A 13,875-nucleotide genomic window follows, 5' to 3' on the forward strand; every position below is an offset into this window, starting at 1 on the left:
CTAACCTTCAGTATGTATCAGGCTACACAGAGACCACACGGTTTCTTCAGATATTCTGAAGCTTTCTATGGCCACTACTGTGTCCAATTCTACATTTGTTAATTCATTATACTTATTCATTGTGCATTTTCTGCGATAGATGGCATCAGCTTATGAATGGCCAGAGTGTTTTCAGGTTATATGAGGAAACCACATTATTGCCAGCTGTTGTTTCCTTTGACATAATCTCTTTATTTTCCAGCTAATGATAGATACCCCCACTTCCCCTGTCACCAGCGGACTTCCTCTGTTCTTTGTCATCACAGTAACTGCCATCAAACAGGTGAGAGTATTAACATGTTTAATTCCTCTTTTTTTTCTAAAACATCAACCGTATATTCAGCAAATTAAATATGGCTGCTTATCATATATACTTTGTCTAGATGTCAGAATGTCTAGAGCAGGGCTGCCCAACCCTCTTCCCGGAGATCTACTGTCCTGTAGGTTTTCAGCCCAACCCTAATTTAGCCTATCAGATTCAGCTAGTTAAGGTCTTGTTGAGCAGCTAATATATGTTAAATTAGGGTTGGACTGAAAACCCACAGGACGGTAGATCTCCAGGAAGAGGGTTGGGCAGCCCTAGTCTAATCTCATCCCTTCTTTCCTTCCCTCCCCCCACCACTCAGGGCTATGAGGACTGGCTGAGGCACAAGGCGGACAACGAGGTGAACGGGGCGCCTGTGTTTGTGGTTCGTAGTGGCAGCCTTGTGCAGACTCGCTCAAAGAACATACGAGTGAGTCACCTCACTGTCATAATGAGTCCTTCCTTGTACAGCACACCATCCTAACACTTAGCAAACCTTACACCCACACACGAATGTCACACAAATGGTTATATTTCATATAACTCCCACTTTTGGCTGGTGCTTTGTACCACTGTGTTAAAGATTTGTCAGTAAACCAATTGGCCAGGAATGTGAAAACAAGGTACCCCCCCACAGACAAGTCTCAGTTGCTACATTATTTGCCTAAATGTTGGTTATCTACTCACCAGGTAGTTATTGAATAAGAGCATTTGTTCCCAATTAACAAATGTGAGCCAGATGTAGCTAGCCAACTATATGCATCGTTCCCCGATTTCAAATGTTTAAGATGCAAGTGCATCGGTCCGCGGATCCAAAATCAGTCAGAAAATAGATTCAAACTTTTGTATCCAAATCCGGCTTTAAACTTCTTCACAACATTATCTCGGACCTGCCTGGTGTGTTCCTTGTTCTTCATGATGCTCTCTGCGCTTTTAACGGACTTCTGAGACTATCACAGTGCAGGTGCATTTATACAGAGACTTAATTACACACAGGTGGATTGTATTAATCATCATTAGTCATTTCGGTCAACATTGGATCATTCAGAGATCCTCACTGAACTTCTGGAGAGAGTTTGCTGCACTGAAAGTAAAGGGGCTGAATAATTTTGCACGCCCAATTTTTCAGTTTTTGATTTGTTAAAAAAGTTTGAAATATCCAATAAATGTCGTTCCACTTCATGATTGTGTCCCACTTGTTGTTGATTCTTCACAAAAAAATACAGTTTTATATCTTTATGTTTGAAGCCTGAAATGTGGCAAAAGGTTGCAAAATACTTTCGCAAGGCACTATTCATTGGCAGTTGCATAGCTATTTTGTAAACAATAAATATTGATACATTACTAGCTAAAACACTTAATGTGCAAAAATGACAAGTTAATTAGTGGGTGACAGTGATTGCAGAACCAAATTGTGGGTACAAAGGCTACATTGCCCCCTGTAATCTGATAGTGGTAGTGGGGTGGTAGATGCCGAGTCTCCCTTCAGCTCCGGTGCCTACATAGTGCATGCACCATAGACATACATCATTTACACACACACACACACACACACTTAAGAGAAGTCGGCTCAGACAGATCCAGCTCATGAGTTCCATCAGCAGCAGATTTGAATTTCGAATGGAAAATTAATGTGTTTTGCAACAAATGTTAGTGTATCGCATCGATTCGTTCTCTAATCAAACCGAATCGCACTGAATTGTTTCAAACTAAAATGTATTGTTCCTGTATTGTATCGGAGCCCATGTATCAAGATGCATATTGAATCATCTTGAAAGGGAAAGATTAGCACTAATCTTTCGTTTATTTTGATAATCCATTTTGAAGGTAAAATAAATCATACATTTAACTGCCAGAAGATTCCAGAAGTGTATTCAAGGGCTGTTTTAGTTTATTGTTTTAACAGTTCTGCAGCTGGAATGTATCAGTTTTCACATGGGAAAAACTGTACTTTTGTTTTTAAACAGTGCATGGTGGCATTTACTATTGAACTACACTGTCCTTCAGAAAATATTGGATTCTGAGGTCATGGATTTCATGGGGGAGTTTTGCTTCTCATTAATCTGTTGTGACCTGTCTTTCGGTGCTGTCTACTCAGGTGGGGGATATAGTCCGGGTGGCCAAAGATGAGACATTCCCAGTTGACTTGGTCCTCTTATCATCGGACCGAGCCGAGGGGACGTGTCACATCACCACAACCAGCCTGGACGGAGAGACTAATCTGAAGGTTGGGCTTTTAATCTTCTTTCCCCGCTCTCTCTTTCGTTCTCTGAGCCCTAAAAGGATGATCCCCTAAAAGGATTAGCTTTCCCCTCTCATAGGGGGAGGACAAACTGCTCTTTTCATGGCCCGTCTCCATCCTTTCATTTCCCTGAACTAGTACTTATGCATTCTATTGCGATCGTGTTTTTGCCAGAGGCAATATCTAATTATCTGCTTCTAATCAAAATGCTTCTGCCATATAACTTCTTTATCAATTTTTCTTCTTTTAATAAATTGGTCATATCATTAAAAGTATCAGGGAGCCCACTCTGGATATTTGACGTTTGAAGAGAATATTGCCACAAACAGAAGAATTTTTTTGACAACTGCAATGTATTCTTTCTTGTGCAATCTCAGGAGTGCAGCCTCTGTCATCTTTCTGTGCCAGCTACTTGTCTTTTATGGCTGTTTGTGTTGCAGTAATGACATTAGAATCCAATGGGGGATGGACGAGCTTTCTCACTGAGTGGGTTAGAGCAACAAAAGGTTGCACATGGGTAAAGGCGTCAGCATGCTTCTGTTGGCCTGGCGCCTAGTCAAACTCTGCTAAGCGAACGAGTGTGCTCGCATACTATACTCCCTTAAAAACAAAAAAATCTTAAATAATACTGTTTGTCCATCTTGAGACACCGTAGCCAGTCCCTGCCACAAAATAGTCTATATTAATCTTAGATAACTCAAGAAATGTGTCATTGATTTTGATATTTTTGCAGATTACATCCTAGTCACGCAATTTTACATCTAACAAAATATGTTTTGGTGCAGTATTTCTCAAGTGCAAAAATTTGCATGAGAATGATTCAATAAAACACTTCATTGAAGAATCCCTACTGTTGACCAATCACCGACGAAGGGCCATAGACCTCGTCTACCGACTTCGGCTTGCCTCCATTAAAATGTTTGTGTGCACCAACACCCGAAAATGTCACAAAATGTCATCATAATATATGCACAGACTGTTTCAGCTGGAAAGCATGTGGACAGACTCCTTTAGCCACCAGATTGGATTTTGCCCCTCAAGCAGTCATGGAGTGGTTCAGTTCAATTATAAATGGAAACTTAACAAGCCTCGTGGCCTTCAACCTGTCAAACAGTTGACAGACGCTGGAGCTGTGGAACGGTTGCAATTTGTACGGCACTATTGAGCTACATTCATTGGTAAATCATTACAATGTACTAGGCTATTTCTTTGTCGTCTAGGCTCACTGTCTCATTGTAAATGTTTTTATTTATATTCTATAAAAGTGCTATATTTGTCCCTTTCCATAAAGATATCCCTACTCTCTCTTTGGTCTTGTAGACTCATTACTCTGTGCCAGAGACATTGGTGTCTCAGTCGGTGTCCAGGCTAGAGGCCCTACATGCTGTGGTGGAGTGTCAGCAGCCAGATGCAGATCTTTATAGGTACGGTACAGTCACAGCTACAGTCCAGAACAGAAGACCTTGCTCTTACTGGCCAGTCAGAACGCTGAGCTCTCCTTTCACTGTCCTCATAACTCAGTGTTACTCACTATTTTTTGTAAGGGGGCCACTTTGAGTTGAGACAATCATTCAGAGGAATGCACAGATCTTTAATTTGGTGTACTTTTTCTTCCAATATTATCAATTATAAGTTGAGAGCAAATTCAGAGCAATAGAGCACATGCAATTGATTTTTGATGCCCAGCGCATCACAAATGTATACATACACACATCAAATAGGCTACATCACATGTATATGACCCATATCAAGGGTAACCTCAGTAGTTGGATGAGCGAAAATGTCCCTTATGCTCTTTGAATGAATTCATTCTAAATATATACAGTGGGGCAAAAAAGTATTTAGTCAGCCACCAATTGTGCAAGTTCTCCCACTTAAAAAGATGAGGCCTGTAATTTTCATCATAGGTACACTTCAACTATGATAGACAGAATGACATTGTAGGATTTTTAATGAATTTATTTGCAAATTATGGTGGAAAATAAGTATTTGGTCACTAACAAAAGTTTATCTCAATACTTTGTTATATACCCTTTATTGGCAATGACAGAGGTCAAACGTTTTCTGTAAGTCTTCACAAGGTTTTCACACACTGTTGCTGGTATTTTGGCCCATTCCTCCATGCAGATCTCCTCTAGAGCAGTGATGTTTTGGGGCTTTTGCTGGGCAACACAGACTTTCAACTCCCTCCAAAGATTTTCTATGGGGTTGAGATCTGGAGACTGGCTAGGCCACTCCAGGACCTTGAAATGCTTCTTACGAAGCCACTCCTTCGTTGCCCGGGCAGTGTGTTTGGGATCATTGTCATGCTGAAAGACCCAGCCACATTTCATCTTCAATGCCCTTGCTGATGGAAGGAGGTTTTCACTCAAAATCTCACGATACATGGCCCTATTCATTCTTTCCTTTACACGGATCAGTCGTCCTGGTCCCTTTGTAGAAAAACAGCCCCAAAGCATGATGTTTCCACCCCCATGCTTCACAGTAGGTATGGTGTTCTTTGGATGCAACTCAGCATTCCTTGTCCTCCAAACACGACGAGTTGAGTTTATACCAAAAAGTTATATTTTGGTTTCATCTGACCATATGACGTTCTCCCAATCTTCTTCTGGATCATCCAAATGCTCTCTAGCAAACTTCAGACGGGCCTGGACATGTACTGGCTTAAGCATGGGGACATATCTGGCACTGCAGTATTTAAGTCCCTGGCGGCGTAGTGTGTTACTGATGGTAGGCTTTGTTACTTTGGTCCCAGCTCTCTGACGGTCCTTCTCTAGGTCCCCCCGTGTGGTTCTGGGATTTTTGCTCACCGTTCTTGTGATCATTTTGACCCTACGGTGTGAGATCTTGCGTGGAGCCCCAGATCGAGGGAGATTACCAGTGGTCTTCTATGTCTTCCATTTCCTAATAATTGCTCCCACAGTTGATTTATTCAAACCAAGCTGCTTACCTATTGCAGATTCAGTCTTCCCAGCCTGGTGCAGGTCTACAATTTTGTTTCTGGTGTCCTTTGAAAGCTCTTTGGTCTTGGCCATAGTGGAGTTTGGAGTGTGACTGTTTGAGGTTGTGGACAGGTGTCTTTTATACTGATAACACGTTCAAACAGGTGCCATTAATACAGGTAACAAGTGGAGGACAGAGTAGCCTCTTAAAGAAGTTGTTACAGGTCTGTGAAAGCCAGAAATCTTGCTTGTTTGTAGGTGACCAAATACTTATTTTCCACCATAATTTGCAAATAAATTCATAAAAAATCCTACAATGTGATTTTTCTGGATTTTTTTCTTCTCCCCACTGTAGTTTGTTGCTATCCGTGTGAGGCGATCCAGGAGTGCATTGGTCAGTCTTTCTCTGTTTTTGTTTCAACATGTTCATTGTTGAAATGTTGCTTCACATTAGTAAGTGCTGACAAAAAATGTCACTCTTTGCACACACTGATTCAGAAGTGGATACGCTGTTTCTGACACAAGGCTCCAGGGTAACACCTGATCTTAGTTCACCTTGCAATGTGTCATTTGCCTGCAGCTCCACTCTCTCACTCTCTATTCCTGCACGGTCAGGACAGAGGACTGTTATGACTGGGGCCAGAGATGACACTGGCGCATGAAATGGGTTCTCAATGAAGTCGAAAAACTCCATGATATCCTTGAATCTTGACTTAAACTCCAACTTCAACTCTTCCAACACACGCACAAATGCATCATAGATAAAATGTTGCAGTATGTCTGGGTTGGATGTGGTGACTGCTCTGAGTTTCGGGAAATTAACAAACTGTCAAGAATGAAGAGTGTGGGGATTTTATTTTGAAACGTTGTGACCACGCAGCATTTTGCCCGGAATTTTAGCTTTACCTTGGAGCTGGAGATTCACTGTATTCAGGTGATGTCAGTCAAAAAAGGCAGCTTTAATATCCACTGTGGATTATCCAGCTCTGGCTTCTCTCTCCCCTTGCTTGCAACAAATTCACAGATTTGAGGGAGGAGGGATGTTTCCAAAACTCTGCCACGAGACAGCCATCTTACCTCATTGTGAAATATCAAGTCGCCGTGTTCTGTCTGGGTTTCCTCCAGCAACTCACGGAATTGCAGGTGATTCCGTGCCCACGCAATAATAATGTTCACCACGCGCACGACTTGCTGCATCACATTCTGTAAGTCAGTCTTTGAGTTTAGCCACAAGTGCTTCCTGATGAATGATACAATGAAACATGACTAATTTGGGAATATCCTCTCTTTCATCAGGCCTATGAGTCCCTTCTCCTTCCCTCGCATGTTTGGGGCGCGGTCAGTGCACACAGATAACAGATTTGACCAGTCAATATTGTTATTGGCAAAAAATGTAACAAGGGCTTTCAGAATACCCTCTCCTCGTGTTTGTCCCTGAATGGGAAGGAAACACAAAAGTTCCTCTCTGAATGACTTGTTTTTAAGGGAAGTGGACCCAAACACATAGTTGGGCAATGTCACTTCAACAGTGATTTCGTCAAACGCAATACTGAAACACTGAGCCACGAATATGTCAGTAATCAGTTGCTTTCCTCTGCCCTCGCCGATGTCTTCTATGCGTCTTGTTATGGTCGAGTCTGAGAGTTGCAGTCCCTTAATTTGCTTTAAAATAGCTCCCTTGTTTGTGAAATCAGCATACAATATTTTGTCTAATGCCAAAAAAACATATTTGAGAATCTCCGCGTCTGTGAAGGCCTTCTTGTTTCTTGCGAGTATCTAAGCAATCTCATATGTTGCCTCTGCCGTTCTCTCTGCAACAGTGCTAGATCTGTCCGTCGTTTTTGTTTTCCTTAGAGTTGCACTATTTTGTTATTTCTCAGGTTGCTTTGTGGCAGATATGTTTTGTCAAAGTGGGAATGGTGTGACTGGAAATATTGCTCTAAATATGCTCGTTTAAAACAATTGAATGCCTTCTGGCAAATAAGACAAAACTAGTCCCAGCATGCAGTACAAAAAAATACTTGTCTGTCCATTTCTCTTGGAACTTTCTGTGTTCTTGAATCGACCGTATCCTTTTCTTAGGCACCGGAGCTACGTTAGCTAGCTGCATTACCCAGCCGCCATCTTCCTGATTTTCCTGGTTCTCCGGTGGTTGTTCGTTCATTGCTGTCACGTTGTTCTCCAGCTCGTCCCCCTCATTTTCATTGTCAATAGATTTACGTTTATTTTTTACAATAAATCGATCCATGTCGCCAGACTGCAAAATTAGCTAGTAGCAAACTGATATGTGTTGGTCGCTGTAGCTGAGCAGTTGCGTTCTATTTCGGCAAACGTTATATTTCGGCCTTTCTGTTCAACAGCTGCGCTATACTGCCATCTATCTGCCATCCAGGGAACAATAGATATATTCAGTTAAATGATTCAGGACTGCATTAAATACATTGAATTGAAATTGTATGTATCATTGTTATGTATTCTGAATGGAACAAAGGAAAATCACCGCAAAGTGGCCCACTGCCATAACTGAAAAGGACCACTTATTATTTTTCACATTTCTACTGGCCGGAATGGAGGTATTTTTAGGGATTCTGGGTGTTGCAGTTTCTCTGCTACTCTGTAACTCTTCCCACTCAGAAGAAATGCCTCTACTTTCAGGTTTGTTGGGCGAATAACAGTAACCCAACAAGAAGAAGAGATTGTAAGGTGAGATTGCAATTCTAGTTGATTGGATTTTTATCTGGGTTACATGGATTGAATAGCACATTGTTTCCATTTGCTGGTGAAAGAAAAGTTATTATGTTGTATCTGCTTCATTAGACCCCTTGGACCTGAAAACTTGCTGCTTCGAGGAGCAAGATTGAAAAATACCAAAGAAATTTTTGGTAAGTGGCTTCTTGCTCTCACTGTTGTCGTCATATTGCTTTCTGTCCTCAGTTATCCTCTTTTGTCCCTAGTTGCCCAGTTGGTTGTTGTCTATGCATGGTTCAGTAAAGTTCCACTCTTGATTTGCAGGTGTAGCAGTTTACACTGGGATGGAGTCCAAGATGGCCCTGAACTACAAGTGCAAATCCCAGAAGCGCTCTGCAGTGGAGAAGTGAGCATTAGGATATTCTGCACCTCTACAGCAACACTGAACACTTGAGTTTTTTCTTCTCAGATTTCAGGTTCAGCTTTACAGTAAGTATATCAGAGAGTGTGTGTGTCGTTTGGTGTTTGTCTCTCAGGTCCATGAACACCTTTCTGCTCATCTACCTGGGCATCCTGCTGTTTGAGGCCATCCTCAGCACCATCCTGAAGTACGCCTGGCAGGCTGAGAAGAAGTGGGACGAGCCCTTCTACAACCAGAAGACAGAGCAGGAGAGGAACAGCAGCCAGGTCAGTCACTGTCTGAGACACTTTATTCACACTGGTAAATCACTCTCTTTAACTGATGATCTTTGATTTCATAGGATTCTTGGATATGTATTCTTTATTTACAAATAGTTTGTTGGTTTTGTGGATAATGCAGTGAATGAGTGAAGGTGGGAAGATGTTTCCACTAGGGCGGTCACTGTCATGGATCTTTGTATGATGGTAATTGACCAGCCAAATGACTATGGTCACTGTCATAACCATTTAAATAGCTAACATAATCATTTAAGACACATTTTTTCCTCCGCTCCTGACTGCATGTGCTGCTGTAGAAATAAAATGAATAGAACGGGTGTCCCCATTCAAGTCATTGATGGCATAATGGCGGCCATTGCTCGGAGCAATGCAGGTAGAGGTCATTTGCTTATAAATCAACTTCTGTTTGGCTAAATCGGAGGACTGCTGTATCAGGTTACATATCATACCTTGATGAAATGAGGCTGTTCTGAGGGCGAAAGGGGAGATTTGAGCAGTGCACCAGAAAATGAGTTAGTTTCCCTGAACACTAGTTGTGTGTGTGTGTATTTGATACAAGGATTTGATACACTGCTGATTTTGCAGGTTTTTCTACTTGCAAAGTATGTAGAGGTCTGTAATTTTCTATCAGAGGTACACTTCAACTGTGAGAAACGGAATCTAAAACAAAAATCCAGAAAATCACATTGTATGATTTTTAAGTAATTAATTTGCATTTTATTGCAATACATACGTATTTGATACATCAGAAAAGCAGAACTTAATATTTGGTACAGAAACCTTTGTTTGCAATTATAGAGATCATACGTTTCCTGTAGTTCTTGACCAGGTTTGCACACACTGCAACAGGGATTTCCTCCATACAGACCTTCTCCAGATCCTTCAGGTTTCGGGGCTGTCGCTGGGCAATACGGACTTTCAGCTCCCTCCAAAGATTTTCTATTGGGTTCTGGTCTGGAGACTGGCTAGGCCACTCCAGGACCTTTAGATGCTTCTTACGGAGCCACTCCTTAGTTGCCCTGGCTGTGTGTTTCGGGTCGTTGTCATGCTGGAAGACCCAGCCACGACCCATCTTCAATGCTCTTACTGAGGGAAGGAGGTTGTTGGCCAAGATCTCGCGATACATGGCCCCATCCATCCTCCCCTCAATACGGTGCAGTCGTCCTGTCCCCTTTTTGTAAAAGCATCCCCAAAGAATGATGTTTCCACCTCAATGCTTCACGATTGGGATGGTGTTCTTGGGGTTGTACTCATCCTTCTTCCTCCAAACACGGCGAGTGGAGTTTAGACCAAAAAGCTCTATTTTTGTCTCATCAGAGCACATGACCTTCTCCCATTCCTCCTCTGGATCATCCAGATGGTCATTGGCAAACTTCAGACGGGCCTGGACAAGCGCTGGCTTGAGCAGGGGGACCTTGCGTGCGCTGCAGGATTTTAATCCATGACGTAGTGTGTTACTAATGGTTTTCTCTGAGACTGTGGTCCTAGCTCTCTTCAGGTCATTGCCCAGGTCCTGCCGTGTAGTTCTGGGCTGATCCATCACCTTCCTCATGATCATTGATGCCCCACGAGGTGAGATCTTGCATGGAGCCCCAGACCGAGGGTGATTGACCATCATTTTGAACTTCTTCCATTTTCTAATAATTGCGCCAACAGTTGTTGCCTTCTCTCCAAGCTGCTTGCCTATTGTCCTGTAGCCCATCCCAGCCTTGTGCAGGTCTACAATTTTATCCCTGATGTCCTTACACAGCTCCCTGGTCTTGGCCAGTGTGGAGAGGTTGGAGTCTGTATGATTGAGTGTGTGGACAGGTGTCTTTTATACAGGTAACGAGTTCAAACAGGTGCAGTTAATACAGGTAATGAGTGGGGAACAGGAGGGCTTCTTAAAGAAAAACTAACAGGTCTGTGAGAGCCGGAATTCTTACTGGTTGGTAGGTGATCAAATACTTATGTCATGCAATAAAATGCAAATTAATTACTTAAAAATTATACGTGATTTTCTGGATTTTTGTTTTAGATTCCGTCTCCCACAGTTGATGTGTACCTATGATAAAAATGACAGACCTCTACATGCTTTGTAAGTAGGAAAACCTGCAGTATCGGCAGTGTATCAAATACTTGTTCTCCCCAGTGTGTGTGTGTGTGTACAGTTGAAGTCGGAAGTTTCCTCCTGATAGAGCTGGTGTAACTGAGTCAGGTTTGTAGGCCTCCTTGCTCACACACGCTTTTTCAGTTCTGCCCACAAATTTTCTATAGGATTGAGGTCAGGGCTTTGTCATGGCCACTCCAATACTTTGACTTTGTTGTCCTTAAGCCATTTTGCCACAACTTTGGAAGTATGCTTGGGGTCATTGTCCATTTGGAAGACCCATTTGCGACCAAGCTTTAACTTCCTGACTGATGTCTTGAGATGTTGCTTCAATATATCCACACAATTTTCTTTCCTCATGATGCCATCTATTTTGTGAAGTGCACCAGTCCCTCCTGCAGCAAAGCACCCTCACAACATGATGCTGCCACCCCCGTGCTTCACGGTTGGATGGTGTTCTTCGGCTTGCAAGCCTCCCCCTTTTCCTCCAAACATAAAAGATGGTCATTACAGTTCTATTTTTGTTTCATCAGAACAGAGGACATTTCTCTGAAAAGTACGATCTTTTGTCACCATGTGCAGTTGTAAACCGTAGTCTGGCTTTTTTTGTCGGTTTTTGAGCAGTGGCTTCTTCCTTGCTGAGCGGCATTTCAGGTTGTCTATATAGGACTCGTTTTTACTGTGGATATAGATACTTTTGTACCTGTTTCCTCCAGCATCTTCACAAGGTCCTTTGCTGTTGTTCTGAGATTGATTTGCACTTTTTGCACCAAAGTACGTTCATCTCTAGGAGACAGAATGCGTCTCCTTCCTGAGCGGTATGACGGCTGCGTGGTCGCATGGTGTTTATACTTGCGTACTATTGTTTGTACAGATGAACGTGGTACCTTCAGGTGTTTGGAAATTGCTCTCAAGGATGAACCAGACTTGTGGAGGTCTACAATTTTTTGCTTTCTTGATTTCCTCATGATGTCAAGCAAAAAGGCACTGAGTTTGAAGGTAGGCCTTGAAATACATCCACAGGTACACCTCCAATTGACTCAAATGATGTCAATTAGCCTATCAAGCTTCTAAAGCCATGCCATCATTTTCTGGAATTTTCCAAGCTGTTTAAAGGCACAGTCAACTTAGTGTATGTAAACTTCTGACCCACTGGAATTGTGATACAGTGAATTATAAGTGAAATTATCTGTCTGTAAACAATTTTTTGGAAAAATGACTTGTGTCATGCACAAAGTAGATGTCCTAACCAACTTGCCGAAACTATAGTTTGTTAACAAGAAATTTGTGGAGTGGTTGAAAAACTAGTTTTAATGACTCCAACCTAAATGTGTGTGTAAACGTGTGTGTGTGTGTCTGCACTACCATTCCAAAGATTGGGGTCACTTAGAAATGTCCTTGTTTTTGAAAGAAAAGCACATTTTTTTGGCCATTAAAATAACATCAAATTGATCAGACATACAGTGTAGACTTTGTTCATTTTGTAGATTTCTTTTTTTAATGGAATATCTACCAAGGCGTACAGAGTCCCATTATCAGCAACCATCACTCCTGTGTTCCAATGGCACGTTGTGTTAGCTAATCCAAGTTTATAAATTTAAAAGGCTAATTGATCATTAGAAAGCCCTTTTGCAATTATGTTAGCACAGCTGTAAACTGTTCTGATTTAAAGAAACAATAAAACTAGCCTTTAGACTAGTTGAGTATCTGGATCATCAGCATTTGTGGGTTTGATTATAGGCTCAAAATGGTTAGAAACAAAGAACTTTATTCTGAAACTCGTCAGTCTATTCTTGTTCTGAGAAATTAAGGCAATTCCATGTGAGAAATTGCCAAGAAACTGAACAATGCTGTGTACTTCTCACTTCAAAGAACAGCACAAACTGGCTCTAACCAGAATAGAAAGAGGAGTGGGATGCCCTGGTGCACAACTGAGCAAGAGGACAAGTACATTAGTGTCTAGTTTGAGAAGCAGACGCCTCACAAGTCCTCATCTGGCAGCTTCATGAAATAGTACCCTCAAAAACACCAGTCTCAACGACAATAGTGAAGAGGCGACTCCGGGATGCTGGCCTTCTTGCTCAGTTGTGCACCGGGGACTCCCACTCTTTCTATTCTGGTTAGGGCCAGTTTGCGCTGCTCTGTTTAAAAAAAAAAATGTATATCCCATATTTGCGCAAAAACTCTCCCTGTTACAACTCCTGCTTGCAGACACACATGGGCTCTGGTATTTGCAATAATTTTCCTTACTCACTCACTTTTCTCATCAAACTTTCCTAATCACACAAAACACACAGGCACCCCATCTTCAAACACTCCCGCACTGCCCCCACATATACACCCATACATACCCACATACTGTGCCTTCCATGTCCTCTCTTTGAATTGTTTTTATTTCTGCCTTGTTGATTCCTGCCTCATTTCGGGCTTTGACAACTTTTGTTTTCCAGTTCCTTGTATTTGGGGATTTATTTTATGAATTGTCTTTTATCTGTTTATAAATAAAAAATATAATAGAAATGATTTTACATCAGTCTTAACTTCAATACACTATACTATTATTTCCCCGTTTTATTATTTTCCACCTACTTCCTTGTTGACAGATCCTGAAGTTCATCTCTGATTTCCTGGCGTTTCTGGTCCTGTACAACTTTATCATCCCCATCTCACTCTACGTCACTGTGGAGATGCAGAAATTCCTGGGCTCGTTTTTCATTGGCTGGGACTTGGACCTCTATCATGAGGAGAGCGACCAGATGGCTCAGGTCAACACGTCTGACCTCAACGAGGAGCTGGGACAGGTCTGGACATAAAGCACTTCACTACTGTTTATGGCGCCCCATGCTCAACGTCTTCGCAGAGTTTGTGTGTT

At 42.0% G+C, this 13,875-nt stretch overlaps 1 protein-coding gene and 1 long non-coding RNA gene across 5 annotated transcripts in view; one reads left to right on the top strand and one right to left on the bottom strand.

The window, feature by feature from the left end:
* Positions 1-6,968, bottom strand: part of LOC135556386 (uncharacterized) — a 41,033-nt gene extending 34,065 nt beyond the window's left edge. For both annotated transcript variants that reach the window (XR_010457982.1, XR_010457981.1), the window contains exon 1: positions 6,605-6,968. This is a non-coding gene — a long non-coding RNA (uncharacterized LOC135556386). The remainder of the gene's footprint in view (positions 1-6,604) is intronic.
* LOC135556382 (phospholipid-transporting ATPase IF-like) overlaps positions 1-13,875 on the top strand; it is a 59,958-nt gene that overhangs the window by 18,365 nt on the left and 27,718 nt on the right. For all 3 annotated transcript variants that reach the window (XM_064989547.1, XM_064989546.1, XM_064989548.1), the window contains exons 4-12: positions 242-322; positions 666-773; positions 2,442-2,570; positions 3,906-4,009; positions 8,183-8,230; positions 8,345-8,409; positions 8,540-8,621; positions 8,752-8,902; positions 13,607-13,804. In XM_064989547.1, the coding sequence (XP_064845619.1) occupies positions 242-322; positions 666-773; positions 2,442-2,570; positions 3,906-4,009; positions 8,183-8,230; positions 8,345-8,409; positions 8,540-8,621; positions 8,752-8,902; positions 13,607-13,804 (966 nt within the window). The remainder of the gene's footprint in view (positions 1-241; positions 323-665; positions 774-2,441; positions 2,571-3,905; positions 4,010-8,182; positions 8,231-8,344; positions 8,410-8,539; positions 8,622-8,751; positions 8,903-13,606; positions 13,805-13,875) is intronic.

This window comes from Oncorhynchus masou, chromosome 15, assembly GCF_036934945.1.
Source record: "Oncorhynchus masou masou isolate Uvic2021 chromosome 15, UVic_Omas_1.1, whole genome shotgun sequence".
Classification (NCBI taxonomy): Eukaryota; Metazoa; Chordata; class Actinopteri; order Salmoniformes; family Salmonidae; genus Oncorhynchus; species Oncorhynchus masou.